Source organism: Pongo abelii, chromosome 7, assembly GCF_028885655.2.
Source record: "Pongo abelii isolate AG06213 chromosome 7, NHGRI_mPonAbe1-v2.0_pri, whole genome shotgun sequence".
Taxonomy (NCBI): domain Eukaryota; kingdom Metazoa; phylum Chordata; class Mammalia; order Primates; family Hominidae; genus Pongo; species Pongo abelii.
The window spans coordinates 136665859-136685366 of record NC_071992.2 but is presented as its reverse complement, the minus strand read 5'-3'; the positions used below and the strand labels follow the sequence as shown (position 1 = coordinate 136685366).

At 32.4% G+C, this 19508-nt stretch overlaps 1 protein-coding gene across 1 annotated transcript in view; it reads left to right on the top strand.

Moving 5' to 3' along the window:
* MRPL13 (mitochondrial ribosomal protein L13) overlaps nt 1-19508 on the top strand; it is a 49405-nt gene that overhangs the window by 8266 nt on the left and 21631 nt on the right. Inside the window, exons 3-5 of the mRNA XM_024250976.3 lie at nt 4878-4971; nt 11643-11703; nt 17057-17143. Coding sequence (XP_024106744.2) covers nt 4878-4971; nt 11643-11703; nt 17057-17143 — 242 coding nt within the window. The remainder of the gene's footprint in view (nt 1-4877; nt 4972-11642; nt 11704-17056; nt 17144-19508) is intronic.

Genomic DNA, 19508 nt, shown 5'->3' with positions numbered 1-19508 from the left:
ATGTTACAGTATCTATACATTCAGCAGATTTTATGGTAACCTATCTGATCATTCATCACCTTGGCTGTGCACAAGTTCAGGGATGCCAAAAATAACACTGAAGTAGCCATTTGGACATTTGTCCTTCCGAACTTAGAAACAAACATAAAGGCCAAAGCCAAACTTTGTTGTTTATCACTAATTCAGAATAGCTATTTTTCAAACATTTCTCAAACTAAATCTTCAAGGAAACCCAATAAATAAAAGCAGTACTGTCCTAGTTGAAGGAAAAAGAACCTGGGTCCTTGTGCCTTGAGTCACCTTATAGAAGCCTAAGACTGAATCACCTGCACTTTAAAAACCACTATGCTAAAGCAAACGGCTTATAAGGAAGGATTCAACCCTATAAAGGGGAAAAAAACAAGCTACAGACTGGAAGAAAATATTTGCAAACCACATCATCAACAAAAGACATATCTAAACTATAAAGAACTTTCAAAACTCAACAGTAAAAAAACAATCTAATTAGGCTATGGGCAGAATACATGAACAGATGGCAGATAAGTACATGAAAAGATATTCAGTATAAGTAGCCATTAGGGAAATGCAAATTAAAACCGCAGCGAGATAATACTACACAACTATCAAAATAACTAACATAAAAAATAGTGACAACAAATGCTGATGAGGATGCATAGAAACTGGATTACTCATGCATTGCTGGTAGAAATGTAACATGGTACAGCAACTCTGGAAAAGAATATGGCAGTTTCTTCTAAAACTAAACATGAGCTTACTATATAGCACAGCAGTTTCATTTCTCTTGGACATTATCCCAGAGAAATGAAAATTAAGTTCATGAAAAACCTGTACCAATTAATCGCTTCACCCTATTACTCTTTATCTTCCCATGTTCATCAGCTCCTGGCATATTGCATATTCACTTATTTGTTCGTTTATTGTCTGGCTTTTTAACTAGAGCATAAGATTGATTAACAAGAATTTCTCTGTAAGGAACTTAAACAAATTTACAAGCAAAAAACAACCCCATAAAAAAGTGGGCAAAGGACATACATAAAGAGACACTTCAAAAGAAGACATACATACAGTCAACAAGCAAATGAAAAAATGCCCATATCGCTAATGATTAGAGAAGTGTAAGTCAAAACCACAATGAGATACCATCTCACACCAGTCAGAATGGCTATCATTAAAAGGTCAAAAAATAATAGACATTGGCAAGGCTGAGGAGAAAAGGGCATGCTTATACACTGCTGGTGGGAGTGCAAATTAGTTCAGTCATTCTGGAAAGCAATTTGGTGATTTCTGAAAGAACTTAAAGCATTCACATATGTTCATTTTAGCACTATTCATAATAGCAAAGATATGGCATCAACCTAAGTGCCCATCAGTGGTAGACTGGATAAAGAAAATGTGGTACATATACACCATAGAATACTGTAGAGTCGTTAAAAAATGAGATCATGTCCTTTGCAGCAACATGGATGGAGCTGGAAGCCATAATCCTAAGTAAACTAACACAGGAACAGAAAACCAAATACTGCATGTTCTCACTTATAAGTGGGAGTTAAACATTGGGTACTCATCGGCATGAAGGGAACAACAGACAACTACTTGAGGGTGGAGGGTGGGAGGAGAGTGAGGATCAAAAAACTACCTATTGTGTACTATGCTTATTGCCTGGGTGACAAAATAATCTGTATATTCAACCCCCATGACATGCAATTTACCTATATAACACACCTGTACATTTACCCCTGAACCTAAAATAAAAGTTTAAAAAAATAGAAGTTTTTCAGTTACATTCATTGCTGTATTCCCAGCATCAAGAATGGTACATGGCATTAGTAAGTATGTAATACATAGCAAGTGGATTTGTTCATCAGTAGAAAAGGATTATAAAGCAAATTTTAAAAGAGCTGGAGACTCCCAGCAAGCTGAATTGGTGTCTCTATCTGAATCTGCCCTTGCATGGAATCTGAATATCTCAAACATAGTTAAAAATGAACACTAGGGATTTTTGTAAACACTTATTGTGTCTGGTAACTCTGTGTGAGGGATCTATAATTAAGAGTCTGCAGCAAGGATCTAGGACCAAAAAAATTATACAAACGCTAGAACAAAGTAGAGTTTGCCATTTCAGTGGCAAAAACTGCAAATACTTTTGCACTGACCTAAATAGCATGGTTTACCTTGCACAGACAGTAGTGTTGGAAAAACTGGTAAATAAGGCTACAAAAAGTTATCCTATACTCTAGGTCTCCTTGAATCCCTAACCAAGGAGTTGGTACATGGGGAAGTACAAAGATGGCAAATAACTGTAACCTGTGAGCAGTTTGCTGAGAAGGACTTCTGAGATCTTAGAATTTAGCAGAAAAGAGTACGTGATCAATTAGTGAATGATATCATTGTCTCCTTATGGCAGTTTAACTACCACTTCTTGCCATCTGGATGTGGTAGAAATGGTAAGATCTGCCTTTGAAGGTTTACTAGAGTTGTATTTGAAACTTAGCTTTACCACTTATTAGCCATATAATTTTAGCTGAGTTGAACCTCTGACTCTGTTTTCTCAGTAAACATTATTAAATAGTAAAAGTGGTGGCAGTCAGAGGGAGTACGTTAGCTTTACCTAATAAGATAGTTGTGAGACTTTAAGTGTTAAAAGTGAATATAAAATGCCTAGCTCAGTGCTTTGCATGTAGAAGATGTTGAATAATTATTACTTCCTTTCCTCCCAGGCAATTTTGAGGAAAAATTATGACTTCATTCTGGCTTAAGGGAGAAGATGGGCCAAAACATTGAGGCGGTATAGGACTAAGAGGTGCCCCTGATGGTGTAACCTATCTGAGACCTTAGGTTTCCTGACATGAAGCTGTTGAGTTTTCACTTTGTCTGAATTAGTTTGAATTTATTTGGCCATATAATTGAGCACCTAGTATTATACTGAGGAGTCAGATAAAGTTAGAAGTTTAAGGTTAGAATTTTTATAGATAAACTCACAATTCCTATTTCTAAAAATTGCTTACTTTTTTTCAACTTAATTTCTCTTCAGAATATCTCTTGATCAAGCACTAGAGCTATGATTTATTTACATTTGGTACATATATATTAAATGTGCAGTTTTAAATTAAAAATTATAAAATGAAACTATATGTATTTAACTTAATAGAAATTTAGACAGAAACAACTGTGCTATATCCAGGGTTACAGTCTTACAGTAATACTGACTTTAGTGTTAATGAAATACAGTTAAAAGCATGTATTTAATTGCTGGTTAGTTTTTGTTTAGAGTTAGTAGAGAAATGCTTCTAAGAATGAATTTACTAGAGATTTGGCATGTATTATTGAGGAAGAACAATTTTTCCCAGATTAGATGTGATACCTTAGAACTGAAAGAATATGATTTTCAGTTACTTTGTGGCAATCTGTCTAATGCCCCTTGAAAGATCTTTTTTGCTCTCTGTAGATATTTTTTGAGTGGCTCAAGATGCTTTACCTATATTTAAAACTTAACAGTTTAAAAATAAATTCAGTTTTAGTGGAAAGTTTAAAGATTCAATTTTTTCCTCCGAATAGATGTTATGGAAAGAGCCTACACCAGGTGTTAGGTAACTTAGTGTGTGAGCCTTTGCAGATCACTTAATCATCTTCTGCTGTAAATGTCTGAATGTGAGCTAAAGTAATTTCAGTGTTTTTTGAGGTTGTCTGGTTATCTTCTTACCTTCTTTATTTGCTTTATTTGCTGCTGCATTTGCCCAACTGCCTCAGTAGCCAACAGGGTGTCACTTTTAGGAACTTCAGTCATTTAATTAAATATTGTCAGACTATTCTTTTCCATCTAATGACAGCAAGCTTCCCAGGTCTTTCATTCATACCTCTGAATTTCCTTTCACTCTAGTGATGAAAACCCACTTGCTTTATCTTCTTTTCTTTATTCTTATCCTATATAGACTATGAACGTCTCTGAAAATTCTGCCATTCAAATTTACAGCTCTGCATAGAATCTTATAATCTTTAGATTTCATATAGTACTTGTATTTCTTATTTTTAGTGCTTTTTTTCCTTGAGCTTCTAGAATATCTTGGTTCGTTTTTTCTATTAGTAAAATAGGTATTTTATAAATGTTTCTAATTACTTGATTTTGTTATGTATAGTAAGTTATTTGAAAATGTACATGTTAACTTTTTAGTTTGTTTTTAGATGAACAGCCAAACTTAGGGATAGAAAATGAATGCGGATACACATATTTTGATTTTCAGGTCATCTGTCCTGTCAAATATGTTTGTGTAGTCATAGTTGAGAGTAGCAGTTTAAATTTACTATAAACATAGTTGGAAAGAAACCTTTCCACGGTAGTTAATAAGATCAAAGCAGTCTATTCTCTAAATTTGCAAAAAATAATAATTGTAATGTTTTATGTACGTTTTCAATTTACCTGTAGCTAAAACATACTTTTTTATATCTATATACGTACTGTTTTCATTTTCTTGTCTATTTTTCAGGGAAATTTTGTATCAGACATTTAAAGGCACTTAATACAAACATTTTTACTGAAGTGTAATTATTAATGGGAAAAGTCATAAGAATAACAGTAATTTGCCTTTAAAAGATGTATTGTTGTTATTGGCAACCTTATTAAATTTCTTTTACTTTGCAGTGTTGAGATTTTCCAAATGGCCAGCCAACTCTTTCTATACTTAGATGTTATATTAAAAAGTAACAGAAATCTGTTCAAGGATTTTTGATGTTGCACTGTGACTTGCTCTTTATTTTTTAATACGTTGTTTGAACTTTGATAAGCTTTATAAATAACCAAGGCCACTTTTTCTTAAGGTTTTTATTTTTCTTACAAAATCTTGTTTCTTTTCAAAATCTAGGTGACTGTGGGGATCATGTTGTTATAATGAACACAAGACACATTGCATTTTCTGGAAACAAATGGGAACAAAAAGTATACTCTTCGCATACTGGGTAAGATAATGCCATTGTCAGGGAAATTCGGTAGTAAAAATATATTACTTTAAGAATACAGTTGTTCTTACTTAAAAGAAAAAAGATATTTTTAAAAATCGGCATTTATTACTAATTTTACTCATGCCATGTATATAATTTACTCAATTTTTAAAAACCACACAACTATACCAAATATAGCTATTACCTGACAGTATTTGTTTATCCTACAAGTGTTTCATATAACCTCTGAATAAGATTATCCTCATGTTTTAGTCACTCTTTTACTTTGTATTTCTGCTTCCTGTAATTCATCTTACTGCTGTTTTCAGAACCATCCCAAACCATCTGAAAGTTAACAAGATGTTTAAGGAATGGTCACTCTTCTCTAGATAAAATCTTGTTTGTCAGTATCTCTCTTAAGTAAATACACTCACCTGGGTGTGTTCCGCTGGTTTCCAAATACAACGTGACTCTCCTCCATTTTTCAGTTAGGCAATCTTCTGTTGCAATAGAACTTTTCTTCAAGGCCATAGTATTTCTGTATTTGAGTTTACTGTCAGCTAAAACTCCTAAGTCTTTTTCAGGTATATTCCTGTTGAATCATGTCTTCTCCTTCCTGTGTGCCTTAGTTGTAATTTAATTCAATTGCAAGACCTTAAGTTTACTCCATGTTAAATTTTATCTCCAGCCTTTTAAGATCCTGATTTTATCATCTCATGTATTAGTTAACCCATAGCTTCAGGTCATGTGCGCATTTAATTAAGTGTACTTTCTATACTGTTACTCAAGTTATGGTTAGAAATGTTGATCTTTTATTCTTGATCGGAATCACTATTTTATTTCCAACTGCATCTTCGCCTTTGATGTTCCCATTTGTTTCTTTTCATCTCTTGCCCCAAGTGCATCTTAAATATTTGGAACAACTGTTTTGCTTCCTTGAGCCAGCCTTTGCCCATTCCTCCCCTTAAAATACATTCATGAAATCTTTATATAATTTAACAAAACTGAATTTATATCCGTCTTTAGAAATTTCAGCTACTGGCAGATCTCTATGTATAAACCAAGCTCTACAAAATTGAGAGGTAATTGGGAAAGAAATATTAAAAGTCAGAATAACATAACGTGATAAAAGCATAAAGGGAAGTATTGACACAAAATGCTATGGTAATTACTATAGCAATAATATGTAGTATTACTGCAAATGAAGGAAAATAACAGTGCAGCCAGTAGTGAATAGCTACCATAATGTGTACGTCAGCTGCTAGTGTCCCTGTCAGTAGTGCTTTCTCACTGATAGATGAAAATTCAAACTCCTTTACAAGTCATTGGAAACCAGTTCCCACTGCTGCTTCATAGTTCTTCTTAGGCAACATATTGCTATTTCATTCCTTTTTCTGCCTTTGCATGTGTTGTTCCCCTGACAGTGAGGAATTCTCCTATTTAGTCATTAAAAATTGACTCAGATGTCACATTTTCTGGGATACCTTTGCTATTTCCTCATCACTCAAAGAGTTGATTGCTTTTTGTTTCTGTTGACTCTTTTCACTTACACTTTGGACACACTACTTTATTATGCTCGTAACACTATATTACAATTACATATTCAAAATTTAGCTTGCTAGTTATAAAATTTTTAGGACATACTAATTTTAGAAAATATAGAGAAGTTTAAAGAGGGAATTAAAATTCACTCCTGATCCCATGACTTACCATTTTAATATACAGTCAGCCCTCCATATCTATGGATTCCACATTGTGGAAATGTAAAATTTTCATTTTGTTTTGTTTTGGAGATGGTGTCTTGCTCTGTCACCCTGGCTGGAGTGCAGTGGTACGATCTTGGCTCACTGCAACCTCCGCCTCCCAAGTTCAAGCAATTCTCCTGCCTCAGCCTCCTGAGTAGCTGGGTCTACAGGTGTGCACCACCATGCCCAGCTAATTTTTGTATTTTTACTAGGGACAGGGTTTCTCCATGTTGGCCAGACTGGTCTCGAACTCCTGACATCAGGTGATCCACCTGCCTTGGCCTCCCAAAGTGCTGTGATTACAGGCGTGAGCCACTGCACCTGGCCTGTAATTTTTTTTTTTAATTGTGTCAATACTGAACATGTATAGACGTTTTTCTTGTCATTATTCCGTAAACAATATAGTATAACAACTATTTACATAGCATTTACATTATATTGGGTATTATAAGTAATCTAGAGATCATTTTAAGTATACAAGAGGATGTGTGTAGGTTATATGCAATTACTATGCCATTTTATATCAGGGATATGAACATGCCTGGAATTTGGTATGCTCAGGAGGTCCTGAAACTAGTCCTCCACAGATGGAGAGGGATAACTGTATATACAAGTTTATATCCTTTTTCACTTAATAGAAAATTCTCAGAGAACCTTTTTGTAAGTATTATTTTTGGTTACTAAGTAGTAGTGCACAAAATGATTTACGATACTTGATCATTGTTCTGTTTTTTTGAAATGAAAATTTTGGCTTTTATAAAGGGCTGATAAACATCTTTTTTTTCAATTCTTGTGTTTTTTTTTTTTTTAACTTTTAAGTTCAGTCACATGTGCAGGTTTGTTAGATAAGTAAACTTGTATCATGGGGGTTTGTTGTACAGGTTATTTCATCACCCAGGTATTAAGCCCAGTACCCATTAGTTATTTTCCTCTCTCTACTCCCACCCTTCACCCTCCAATAGGCCTCAGTGTGTGTTGTTCCCCTCTATGTGTACTTGTGTTCTCATCATTGAGCTTCCACTTATAAGTGAGAATATGCAGTATTTGGTTTTCTGTTCTTGTGTTAGTTTGTTTAGAATAATGGCCTCCAGCTGCATCCATGTTGCTGCAAAGGACATGATCTTGTTCTTTTTTTATGGCAATGTAGTATTTCATGGTATATATGTACTACATTTTCTTTATCCAGTCTACCTTTGATGGGCATGTAGGTTAATTCCATGTCTTTACTATAATGAATAGTGCTGCAGTGAACACACATGTGGATGTGTCTTCATAATAGAACAATTTATATTTCTTAGGGTATGTACCTAGGAATGGGATTGCTGGGTCAAATGGTATTTCTGTCTGTAGGACTTTGAGGAATCACCACACTGTCTTCCACAGTGGTTGAACACTCCCACCAACAGTGTAAAATTCCCACCAACAGTGTAAAAGCATTCCTTTTTCTCTACAGCCTTGCCAGCATCTGTTATTTTTTGACTTTTTAATAGTAGCCATTCTCACTAGTGTGAGATGACATCTCATTGTGGTTTTGATTTGCATTTCTCTAATGATCAGTGATTTTGAGCTTTTTTTCATGATTGTTGGCCACATGTATGTCTTCTTTTGAAAAGTGTATGTTCCTGTCCTTTGCCCACTTTTTAATGGGGTTTGTTTTTTCTTCTTGTAAATTTAAGTTCCTTATGATGCTGGATATTAGACCTTTGTCAGATGCATAGTTTGCAAAACTTTTCTCTCATTCTGTAGGTGTCTGTTTATTCTGTTAGTTTCTTTTGTTGTGCAGAAGCTCTTTAGTTTAATTACATCCCATCTGTCAATTTATGCTTTTGTTGCAATTGCAGTTTGCATCTTTGTCATGAAATCTTTGCCCATGCCTGTGTTCTTAATGGTATTGCCTAGGTTGTCTTCCAGGGTTTTTATAGTTTTGGGTTTTACAGTTAAGTCTGGAATCCATCCTGAGTTAATTTTTGTATGTGGTGTAAGGAAGGGGTCCAGTTTCAATCTTCTGCATATGGCTAGCCAGTTCTCCCAGCACCATTTATTGAACAGGGAATCCTTTCTCCATTGCTTTTTTGGCCAGGTTTGTCGAAAATCAAATAGTTGTAGGTGTGTGGTCTTATTTCTGGGTTTTGTTGCACTGGTGTATGTGTCTGGTTTTGTTTTTTTTTTTTTTAATCAGTACCATGCTGTTTTGGTTACTGTAGCCCTGTAGTATAGTTTGAAGCTGGGTAGCGTGATGCCTCCAGCTTTGTTCTTTTTGTTTAGGATTGCCTTGGCTATTCAGGCTCTTTTTTGGTTTCATATGAATTTTGAAATATTTTTTTTTCTAGTTCTGTGAGGAATCTCAGTGGTAGTTTAATAGGAATAGCATTGAATCTATAAATTGCTTTGGGCAGTATGGCCATTTTAACAATACTGATTCTTCCTATCCATGAGCATGGAATGTTTTTCCATTTGTTTGTGTCATCTTTGATTGCTTTTTATTATTAACTTAAAGTTTTTTTTCTTTTGAGATGGGGGCTCACTGTGTTGCCCAGGCTGGTCTTGAACTTGTGGGCTCAAGCAGTCCTCACACCTCAACCTTCCACAGTATTGGGATTACAGGCATGAGCCATCATACCCAGCCTTCATCTCTGGTTTCTTTGGGCAGTAGTTTGTAGTTCTCCTTATAGAGATCTTTCACCTCCCTAATTAGCTGTATTCCTAAGTATTTTATTCTTTTTGTGGCAGTTGTGAATGGGAGTACGTTCCTGATTTGACTCTCCGCTTGACTGTTGCTGGTGTCTAGGAATGTTAGTGACTTTTTGCTAGTGATTTTTGCACATTGATTTTGTATCCTGTGACGTCTTTGTCCATTGATTTTTTTCATATGTGTAGGATTACTTAAAATAAATCCCTGGAAGTGTAATGTATTTTGATATCAAAGGAATGATCATTTATAGGTCTTTTGATAGGTATTTTCAATCATGAGTTTACTAATCCATAGAAGAGCATACAAATGTTTGTTATCCCAAATCTGTGCAGGCACAGTATTATCTTTAAAAATAAGGCTGTTGTCTTTTGATATGCAGCTGAATATTTACATTTACTTAATAATGAAGTTTCAGTGTTACTTTATCACTTTCTTTGAACATTTTATCTATTAAGATTATTAATCCACTGTTTTATTTTTTACTTTTAACAAAATTTTTATGTTATTTACTGTAGTTATTTAATTTTATATTATTACATGCCTTTTCCTTTGTAATTTCTTCTGTTTTCCAGTCTCAGAAATTCTTTCTTGTTCAGATTTTCATAAACATTTACCTCTAATTTTTTAGGAGTTGGTTGAATTGGGTGTGTGTGCACCTTGAACTTTCACATCTAAGTCTTTAGTCATCTAAAATACACTGGCATGAGTTAGAGATACAACTTAACGACTAGTTGTTTCAACAGAATTGTTCAATTTTAAATAGGACAGGATTTTGTCATATTTATCTGTGTGTCCCCAGTTCCAGCGTGATACACATTAAGTGTTTGTTGAATTAATTTCAATGAAAAACCCTTGGCTAGCATTTAAAACAAATGTTCTCTTACTCCATCCCATATTGGAGGAAAGAATGAGTTTATTTTCTTAGTAGTAAAAATCAATTGAGTGTTGCATTACTCAAGTCATCCTCCACTCAAAATTTTACATTAGCTTTCCAAATACTTCAGAATAAAGTCCAGACTTCTGAAATATATTGTAAATGGTATGTTTTAGAATTTGCCATCTCAATTTTCAAACTAGAAAGATCATCTTTTAGCATAGAAATTGTAAAATATTTTTTTCCATGGAGAGAAAGAATGCAGGAATGGAAGTCTAGACAGGCATTTCTTTTTCTAAAACTGAAATTCCATGAAAAAAGAGAATATCAATTTTAAAACTACCCATCTTTCTCAGCAAACTTCTAACTTTGATAAGTTTTATTCCTAAAATGTGTTTTCTTAAATCATCTTTAAAATATTTTCAAATTTTATTGAAGGGAACATATGGAAAAAATCACATTTAGGTAATCTTAAGGTTTTTTGCAGATTCCACACCGACTTTCCAATTTCTTCCCTCTTTCTTGAAAATCGTTTGGACTTCATCTATTTAGGAAAATAGAACCTTACATCTATATATTTATTGTTTTTGTTTTAAATTTCCCAATCCCTTTCACAAATACTTTTTCATTTGACCCAGAAATCTTTTGAGGTAGATAGCATTATTTATTCATATGAGTACAATTATATGCAGAGAGGTAAAATGAGTTGCCTGATATTACATTGGGAGTCACTGACAAAACCTAGATTCCATACCTGCATCTAGGGTATCTGGAAGCTAAGCTGCCTCCAACACTATTCAATGTATATTTTGTAATTGCCACTTTTTTCATTTTATAAAGAATAATCGATCTGAACACAATGAAATATTATATTACTTAGAGCCAGTATGTAGCACTTAGAGACCTTTACAAACTGCTAAGAAGAAACATGATTACTGGCTGTCCAGAGTATGAACTTCATTCAGAACCAAGTGGACTACCAACATTTTCCCCAGACCTAACCTGTAGTTTATACAGTTTATCTAATTTGGTAAGGGACATGAAATAGTCTGGCTTGTTTCTATTTCTTTGTTAAATCAAGTAGTAATAAATACCCCATAATGAGTGAGTGAATTAATAACTTACAATTGAGATAGAAATATACTTATGCCAATAAATTTTTCCAAGAAGTAGAACTTTTTATGATATAATGGTAGTTGACCATTTAAGAGAATAGCATTTCAAAGAGCGTAGATTACTACTTAATTTTGAAAACACTAATGAACAGCATAGTTACCAGAAACAATTTATTAAAATAGTTTTCTTATAAAAGAATGATCAGTTTAAGAATACAGTATCAGCCTATGCCCAGTTTTAATGTCTTTTCTCCTTTTAACAGCTACTCAGGTGGATTTAGACAAGTAACAGCTGCTCAGCTTCACCTGAGGGATCCAGTGGCAGTAAGTTTCTTGTATTTTTTATTAATCATCTTTGGAAAGACCAATTCAGATACTGTTTTGTCAGTCTCCCTTCTCATTATTTTAATATAGTTAGCATTCAAGGATATAAATTCTTCACTTTAGCTGTATCACACAAGTTTTGATAAGTATTATTTTTAATATTCAACTCTATGTATTTCTAATTGCTATGTATTATGTTTTGCATTTAGTTGAAGAATTCTGATGTTTTCCTTTTTAATTTTTGATACCTGCATAATCACCTAGTATATGATGAGTTTGCTGAAATGCCTTGGAAAGGAGAGAGATATATGTATGTATGTGTATACATATATTTTCAAACATGCTAAGTGTGTTCTTATATTCTGACTTTTTTGGTTAACTCGAGTATTATCTGAGTTTATTTTTATTTATTAACATCTCAATTGTAGATTAATTTCTTCTTAATTTCCATTTTATTCTGGAAAAAATAGTAAAGTTCTTAAAAACAAAACTACTTTCATATTATTTTATTATTTATTTATTTATTTTTCTGGAGACAAGGTCTCTGTCACCCAGGCTAGAGCACAGTGGCACAATGATAGCTCACTGCAGCCTCAAACTCCTGGGCTCAAGGGATCTTCCCACCTCAGCCTCTCAAGTAGCTGGGACTACAGGTACGCACCACCACACCCTGCTAAAACTTTTTATTTTTTGTGGAGACCAGGTTTTCCTATTTTGCCCAAGCTTATCTCAAACTCGTGGGCTCAAGCCGTCCTCCCACCTCGGCCTCCCAAGTGCTGGGATTACAGGCAAGAGCCACCACACTCAGACTTTATTCTATTTTTAATTTATGTTTTTAAAGACAGGATCTTGCTATGTTGCCCAGGCTGGACTCAAATTCCTGGGCTCAAGCAATCTTCCTATTTTGGCCTCCCAAACACCTGGGACTGTAGGCACCCTGCTTGTTTATGTTTTATTTATTTTTTATTTTTTTTCCTGTCAATTTTTGCCTTATATATTTTGAAGGTTTAGTGTTAGATGAATTTAAGATTGGAATTGTAATCTTTCTAATCAATTGATCAGGGTCAATATGTACTGATCCTCTTAATCTCCAATAATGCTTTTTACCTTGAGGTCTATTTGTTCTCATATTAACATAGCTACATTAGCTCACTTTTGATTAGTATTTGCCTCATATATTTCATTGTTTACACTTTACTAAATTATTCTGTTATAGATGTTTTTATTGTAAACATCGTGTAACTAGATTTTTTTTTCTCCTTTCTTGCCTTCTTTTGGATTGGTTGAATTGATTTATTATAGCTCTAAGGTTCATCAGTATTTTAACTTTCCTTCCAAATCAATGAAAGCCCTTAGAAGATTTTTAACTACCACCCTCCCTCCCAATCTACAAGCTTTCTTCGTTCAGGATTTTAAAAAAACTCTCCCAATTGAACATTCTTGTTATTGTTTTATTCTGTTACTGATTTTTTTAAATTTTCTTTTCTTACAATCCCTTCTTGTAACTCAGCCTGCCTTCTGGTATCAATTTCCTTTTCCTTGAAGTACTTCTTACTGGCATTCTTCTAGCCACATTCTCTTAATACTGAACTCACCTTTTTTGTCTGAAACTGTTTTCTTTATTTGTGCTTTCATTCTTGAAAGATAGTTTTGCTATATGTGGAATTCTAAGATAACAATTATTCCATTGTTTTTTCCCTCAGCTTTTTGAAGCTATTATTCATTTGGAATTTGGCTTGTATTATTGCTTTTATGAATCAGATGTCGATTTAATTGTTTCTTTATGTTTACTCTTGTCTTTTTTTTCTGGATACCTTAAGACCTTTTCATTGTCTTTGGTTTTCATATCTTCCTACTACAGTCTTATTTATTTGGTTTGAGTACTGGTGTCTTCAGTTCTGGAAATGTGTTAGCTCTTAAATCTTCTAATATTGGGTCTCTTTATTCTCTGTTTCTTCCCTGTGGAAATCTGGTTATAATAAGAGTAGACAGTTGCATTTTATTGTACATGATTCAGTACCTCTCTTTCATACTTCATGTCTCACTGTCTCTGTGGGGCATTCTCAGTAATTTCTTCAGATCTGTGTTCCAGTTCTGTATCTTTTCACCTGTGTCTAATCTGATTAACCTTGTTCTGAGGTCCTAATTTCAATTATCATTTTTCCCTTTCTTAAAGTTTTATTATTTGGTTCTTTTACAAATTTGTTGATCAGTTTCAATAGTCTTCTGTTTATCATGTTTTGGTTCACTCTTATATTTCTTTATGCATACTAAACATAATTCTTAGCGTTTAGATCTGATTCTAATATTTGTGGCCTTTGTAGGTCCGCAATTTATAATATCTGCTCAGTATACTTACTTGGTAGGCTCATGTACCTTGAAACTTCATCTCCAGGAATTCTTTAAGACCTGTGTTAAAAATGACTTTCCTCAAAAAAGATTCACTTAGCTTATGGCTAAGTGAATTGGGCTATAACAACCTAAGTTTTTTGAGCTGAACTTTAGACTTACAGGATTTTGATCCCCACAAGAAGGATGAATTTGGGGCCTCAAAGCCTTGTGAGGTCAGCTTTGTTTCATACTTTAAAAAATATTTTTATAAACAATATTAACTTCACTAATTAACTAAATTTTTAATTGCTTTTAATTTTAACAGCATAAATATATAAGTTTATATATATTTATATGTTCATATATATGTTTTTATATATATTTACATATATTAAATGACCTCTCAAAAACATTAAGTCTTAACACTAATAGAAAATAGATGGAAAATTTATATGGTTTACTAATGTTTATTTCTTTGTGTATTATACTGGGAGAAGTTCTAATTCATACATTAGTCACCAGTATTGCTAAAGGCAAAGTCTACTGTTGTTTTATTTTTCTTTTAACTATTGATAGACCTAAACTTTCAACTTTACTCATAGGTTAGATAGTATCTTTTTCCTGTTAGAGACTATTTTATCTTTTTTCTGCAATACATTAATAAGTTAGCAAAGTGTTAGACCTAAAAATATCATTTTTTGTTTCCCTAAAATAATAAAAATAAATATCTATTGTCAGGATACAACCATTTGTTTGGTATAGTACTGCCTAAAATTTTCTTGGTAAGGTTGGGGGGAAGGATATTTTATTATAATAAGACCTGACATACCATTTAAAAGTTTCATGATTTACTATTTATTTTGTATTGTTCATATCTGTTTTATAAAACTGTGCTCAGAGTTTGCTTCTTAGGAAATATTTAATGTTTTTTTTTTCATAACTAGTGTGTTTTTAAGCCTTACAGGTCAAAATAATTATATTTTGAATATTGATATGCTTTGTATATAATAGCATTAAAAGTTATAAGGGCTCCTGATAATATATGTCACAGCTGTTAACAATAAATTATACTTTTAATACTTCATAAATATTTTAAATGTTAAAATGAAAGTTTCTATTTTATGTTAACTATACACTAGGAGGCAGTATAGTATAACTTTTTCATGTTAAAAATTTGGTATTAGGTAACATTTGTAGAAATTGTTTCAAATTATTGTTTATAAGCAATAATTGAAATGGATTGTAAAATGTTTGAGGAAGGCTTAGGAAATATTTCAGAGTTAAATCCTTTTGGATTATTACCTCATTAAAGGATTTTAATTTTTTAAGTCTTAATTTTTACTATGTTTTGAAAAAAAATGGCTCGTCAAGGAAGAGATTTATTATTTACTTTTAATTCAAATCCTAAGTGTTCATCTGGAATAGTAGGCCTCTGCCAGTAGACATAATGTGCTTATCAGTTCTTACTGTGTGTGGCCTATCAGAGAATTTGTTTCACAATGCAGCTTTCTGATTATTAGTACAGTATTGGAATACTATTTGTGAAATATGTTAATTAATATTTAATAGTTAAATAGGTAATAGTTTGTTGAATATTTATAATTTTTCATAATGAAGTAGATTATTCTAATTTCAAATAAATATATCGATTTAGCCCTTTCCTTATGTTCTTTTTCTCTCTGTCATATGTTTTAGCTTCTTTAAGAGGTTCTATGTCCTTATATTTTCTTCTAACATGGTTCCTCTATTTGATTTTTCCCCGTCCTATAAATAATAAGTTACTTCTATGGCACAAATGGCACGTGCCCTGGGATATAGATTATATGAGGAAGGTCTTTGATATTTACTAACTTTATCTTATTCTATTTTTTTTACTTTCTGAATTTCTTAAAACTTATACTTAATGTCTGTACAGCTAGAATTACTTTTTTGCGTGGACGTGTTGTTTCACCTTTGTTTACGTACATTTGTATGTCTTTTTTCTTCCCTGTTAGCTTATAATCTTTTCACATTTTCTAGCCTTTTTAAATTTGAGTGTGGAGTTTGCATTTTCTAATAGGGCCGGTTTTTAAAATACCAACTTAGTAATTCAAATAAATACAACTAAATTTTTTAGAAACATGAAAATCAAATGCCATGTAACACTATTAGTACAATAAAATGCCTTTATGATGATATTCAGAGGATATAATTACCTGCTTATCCAGAAGAGATAGTCTTGACATTGTCAGTTTCAATTTACAAGTTTTAAAACATTGAAAAATTTAAATGCTGATAACTAAATCAGTGCTGTCTAGTAGAAATTTTTGCCGTGATGGAAATGTTCTGTGTCTGCACTGTCAAACATGGTAGCCACTAGCTACATGTCAACCGACCGCTTGAAATGTGGCTTTCATGACTAAGGAACTAAATTTTTAATTGCTTTTAATTTTAACAACATAAATATATATATGTTTATATATATTTATATATATGTATATATGTTAATATATGTTTATATATATATTTACATGTATTAAATGACCTCTCAAAAACATAAAGTCTTAACACTAATAGAAAGTAGATGGAAAATGTATCTGGTATCCCATTAGCTTTTGCATGTAATGAGGCTTTGTAGTCTGATTTGATGAGCGAATAAAAGAGGAAGGCCTCTTACAAAGTAACCCCATTCTAACATGTATTGTTTTAGTGGGTTTAGCTTTAACACACATCAAATTATATTGAAATATGAGTGCATATGATAATCAATTATTCTATCTAAAATTGGCACATATACAGGTTACTTTTAATCTTTTTTCTTTTTCTAAATAAACAATAAATGGAGCCAAAAGAAAATAGTAATGTACAAAGTAATAAAAGTTTCTTTTCTGTTGCTTCCACGTATCCACTTAGGTCTGTTTCTTTCCTATATTCATGTTGAATCTAAACCCCTCATTTTCATCATCATCTCTAATTATGTTTGCTTTCTTACTATCGCAAGTCACAATTTTCTTATTGTGTCCTATGTATATCTGTTTTTCAGATTGTAAAACTAGCTATTTATGGCATGCTGCCAAAAAACCTTCACAGAAGAACAATGATGGAAAGGTTGCATCTTTTTCCAGATGAGGTAAGTCAGTGGTCATAGGTAACAATGCTTTTCCAAAATTTTCAATTAAATGTTTTATTTTCTTTTTAAATAAATGCCACAGACTTATTTTCAAAAATTTTATGTCAACTTCTGAAATATTTTTGTATCTTTAAATGAATATGTATGTACAAAAAATGATAATTACTTCTATTAATATTTTAAAATGTAAAATGAACCATCATTGGACTACAAATTAAAAGTATCTACATTTTTTTTAAAAATTTTAATCACTGCTTGCTTTTTGAACAAGGAGCTATGATCAGAAACCCTGTTAAATTGAGGTACTTGTTGATAATTTCATTCACTATGAAAAAGTGTTAATTTAGTTCACTTTTTATGTGACCAGTAGCAAAACTTCTGTGAATCATGGATAAATAGCTTAACTTTGGTTGCTATTATTTCCCATGATTTAACTTTAGAATACTTGTTCATACTCATAGTTGATTCAGCTAAAAATTACTTGGAAAAGAGTGTAAACATTTTAATTTATTAGTATTACATTGTTTTAAGTACTTTTCTCCTTAATATGATGTAATGAAATATTAAAGCTTCTATAATAAAATAATTTTTTATCAAGTCAGACTGCCTGGCTTTGAATCTGTGCCCCATTATTTACTGACTGCATGGACATGGGCTCGTTACTTATCTCTGTTTTCTAATCTGTGAAGTTGACATAATAGTAGTATCTATTTTACAAGATTGTTGTAAGGATTAAATAAAATACACTTGTAGATTGCTTAGAACAGAACCTGGCACAATAAGTGCTAGATGCTATCATTACCATGGTTATAACTGTCCTTCTTGTTCCTCCTGAAGGAATAATGTAGAAATTTATTCCAAAATATCAAATTATAATGATTTTTCAAGCTACTCATGTGCTCTTATTGTTTAAGCTTTAAACAATACATGAATAGTTATTAATAATGAGTAAGTTATTCATGCTTTATCAAAATGATTGATTTATTGTCTTCACTATAAATGAATAAGTAGAATAATTTCCCCCAGTTCACTTTACCTCTAAGGTAGCATGTATGGGAGCAGTATCATCATCCAAGGATCACTTCATGATGAAATTGCAAGAATTTAAGAACTCCTATTTCTGATTATATTGTCACTTTCTTTAGAAACCATAATTTCTAAAAGACACAAAAATAATATTTATTTCATTTACAAGATACGTTTGCGGGTAGATATTTTAAGTATTCACGGTAGTTCAGTTAAATAGGAAATTACTTCATTTCAGACTATAAAATAAATGAGCCTAGTTCCCAAAAATGAATTGGTAAGTATTCAGAAGCTTGACAGTACATTTTATCAAGCCCATGGGGGAAACAGGCACACTCATACATTGTTGGTGGTAGCACAACGTGGTGCATCTCATCTGGAATCCTGGGAATTAATTAGGTAACATTTAACGAAAATACATACATCAGGAGATTGATCCTTGATCCAGCAATCTCATTTATAAAAATACATCTTGAAGATACACATGCACATGATTATTTTCACTGTATTCAATAATGGTACAATAAGAAAAATAAATAATGCTTATTCATAGGAAATAAATTATCAAGTATTGTGCAATTTTTTAAAAAAAGAATGACAGATATTTTTGTGGCTTGGTAAGTTGTACTTTACAGGATATATTGTTAAGTGAAAACAAACAAGGTAAAAAAGAATGTAGATGGCATACTACATTTGTATGCATATATACCTATGTATGTTTATATACACACAAGCATATATTTATGTGCGCTACTTTTTGCGTAAAGCACGGGAAGAGAAAGTTGGCAACTACTAGACTATGGGTACAAAGGAATAGGGAAAGAATGAGATTTTTTTTCAGAGACTATCTTTTAAATTTATTTCTTATGTTAATCATGTTAAAATTTTATATATTAGAAAAATAAAATGACAACACCAGTAGAAGTGAGCACAACTAGTTCCCAAATCTTGTTTTCCACATGCTATTCCCTAGCAAAAGGAACTTAGTTCTTGGAGAACTGATTGATTCACGATCTGGAGCAGAGAGATAACTAAATTATTATAGGGTATACACATGGAAAAGACTGTTATTTCTGCATGGTTTATAATAGTGAAATAATAGAAAGTAACAGAAAATAAGGCAATACTCAAAAACTAATGGAGCAATATCAAGAGAACATGGAGCCAGCTTTAGGTGGTGCCTACTGACCAAATACGGGACTATGTGAGCCTCAAAACACATGGTAATAATAAGGGATTACATTGAATAAGAAAACAAAAATCTATACGGCTACAATGACCATCCAAAAATTATTTTTAATTTATTATGATGTCCCTTCTTTCTGAGGATAGAAAAGCC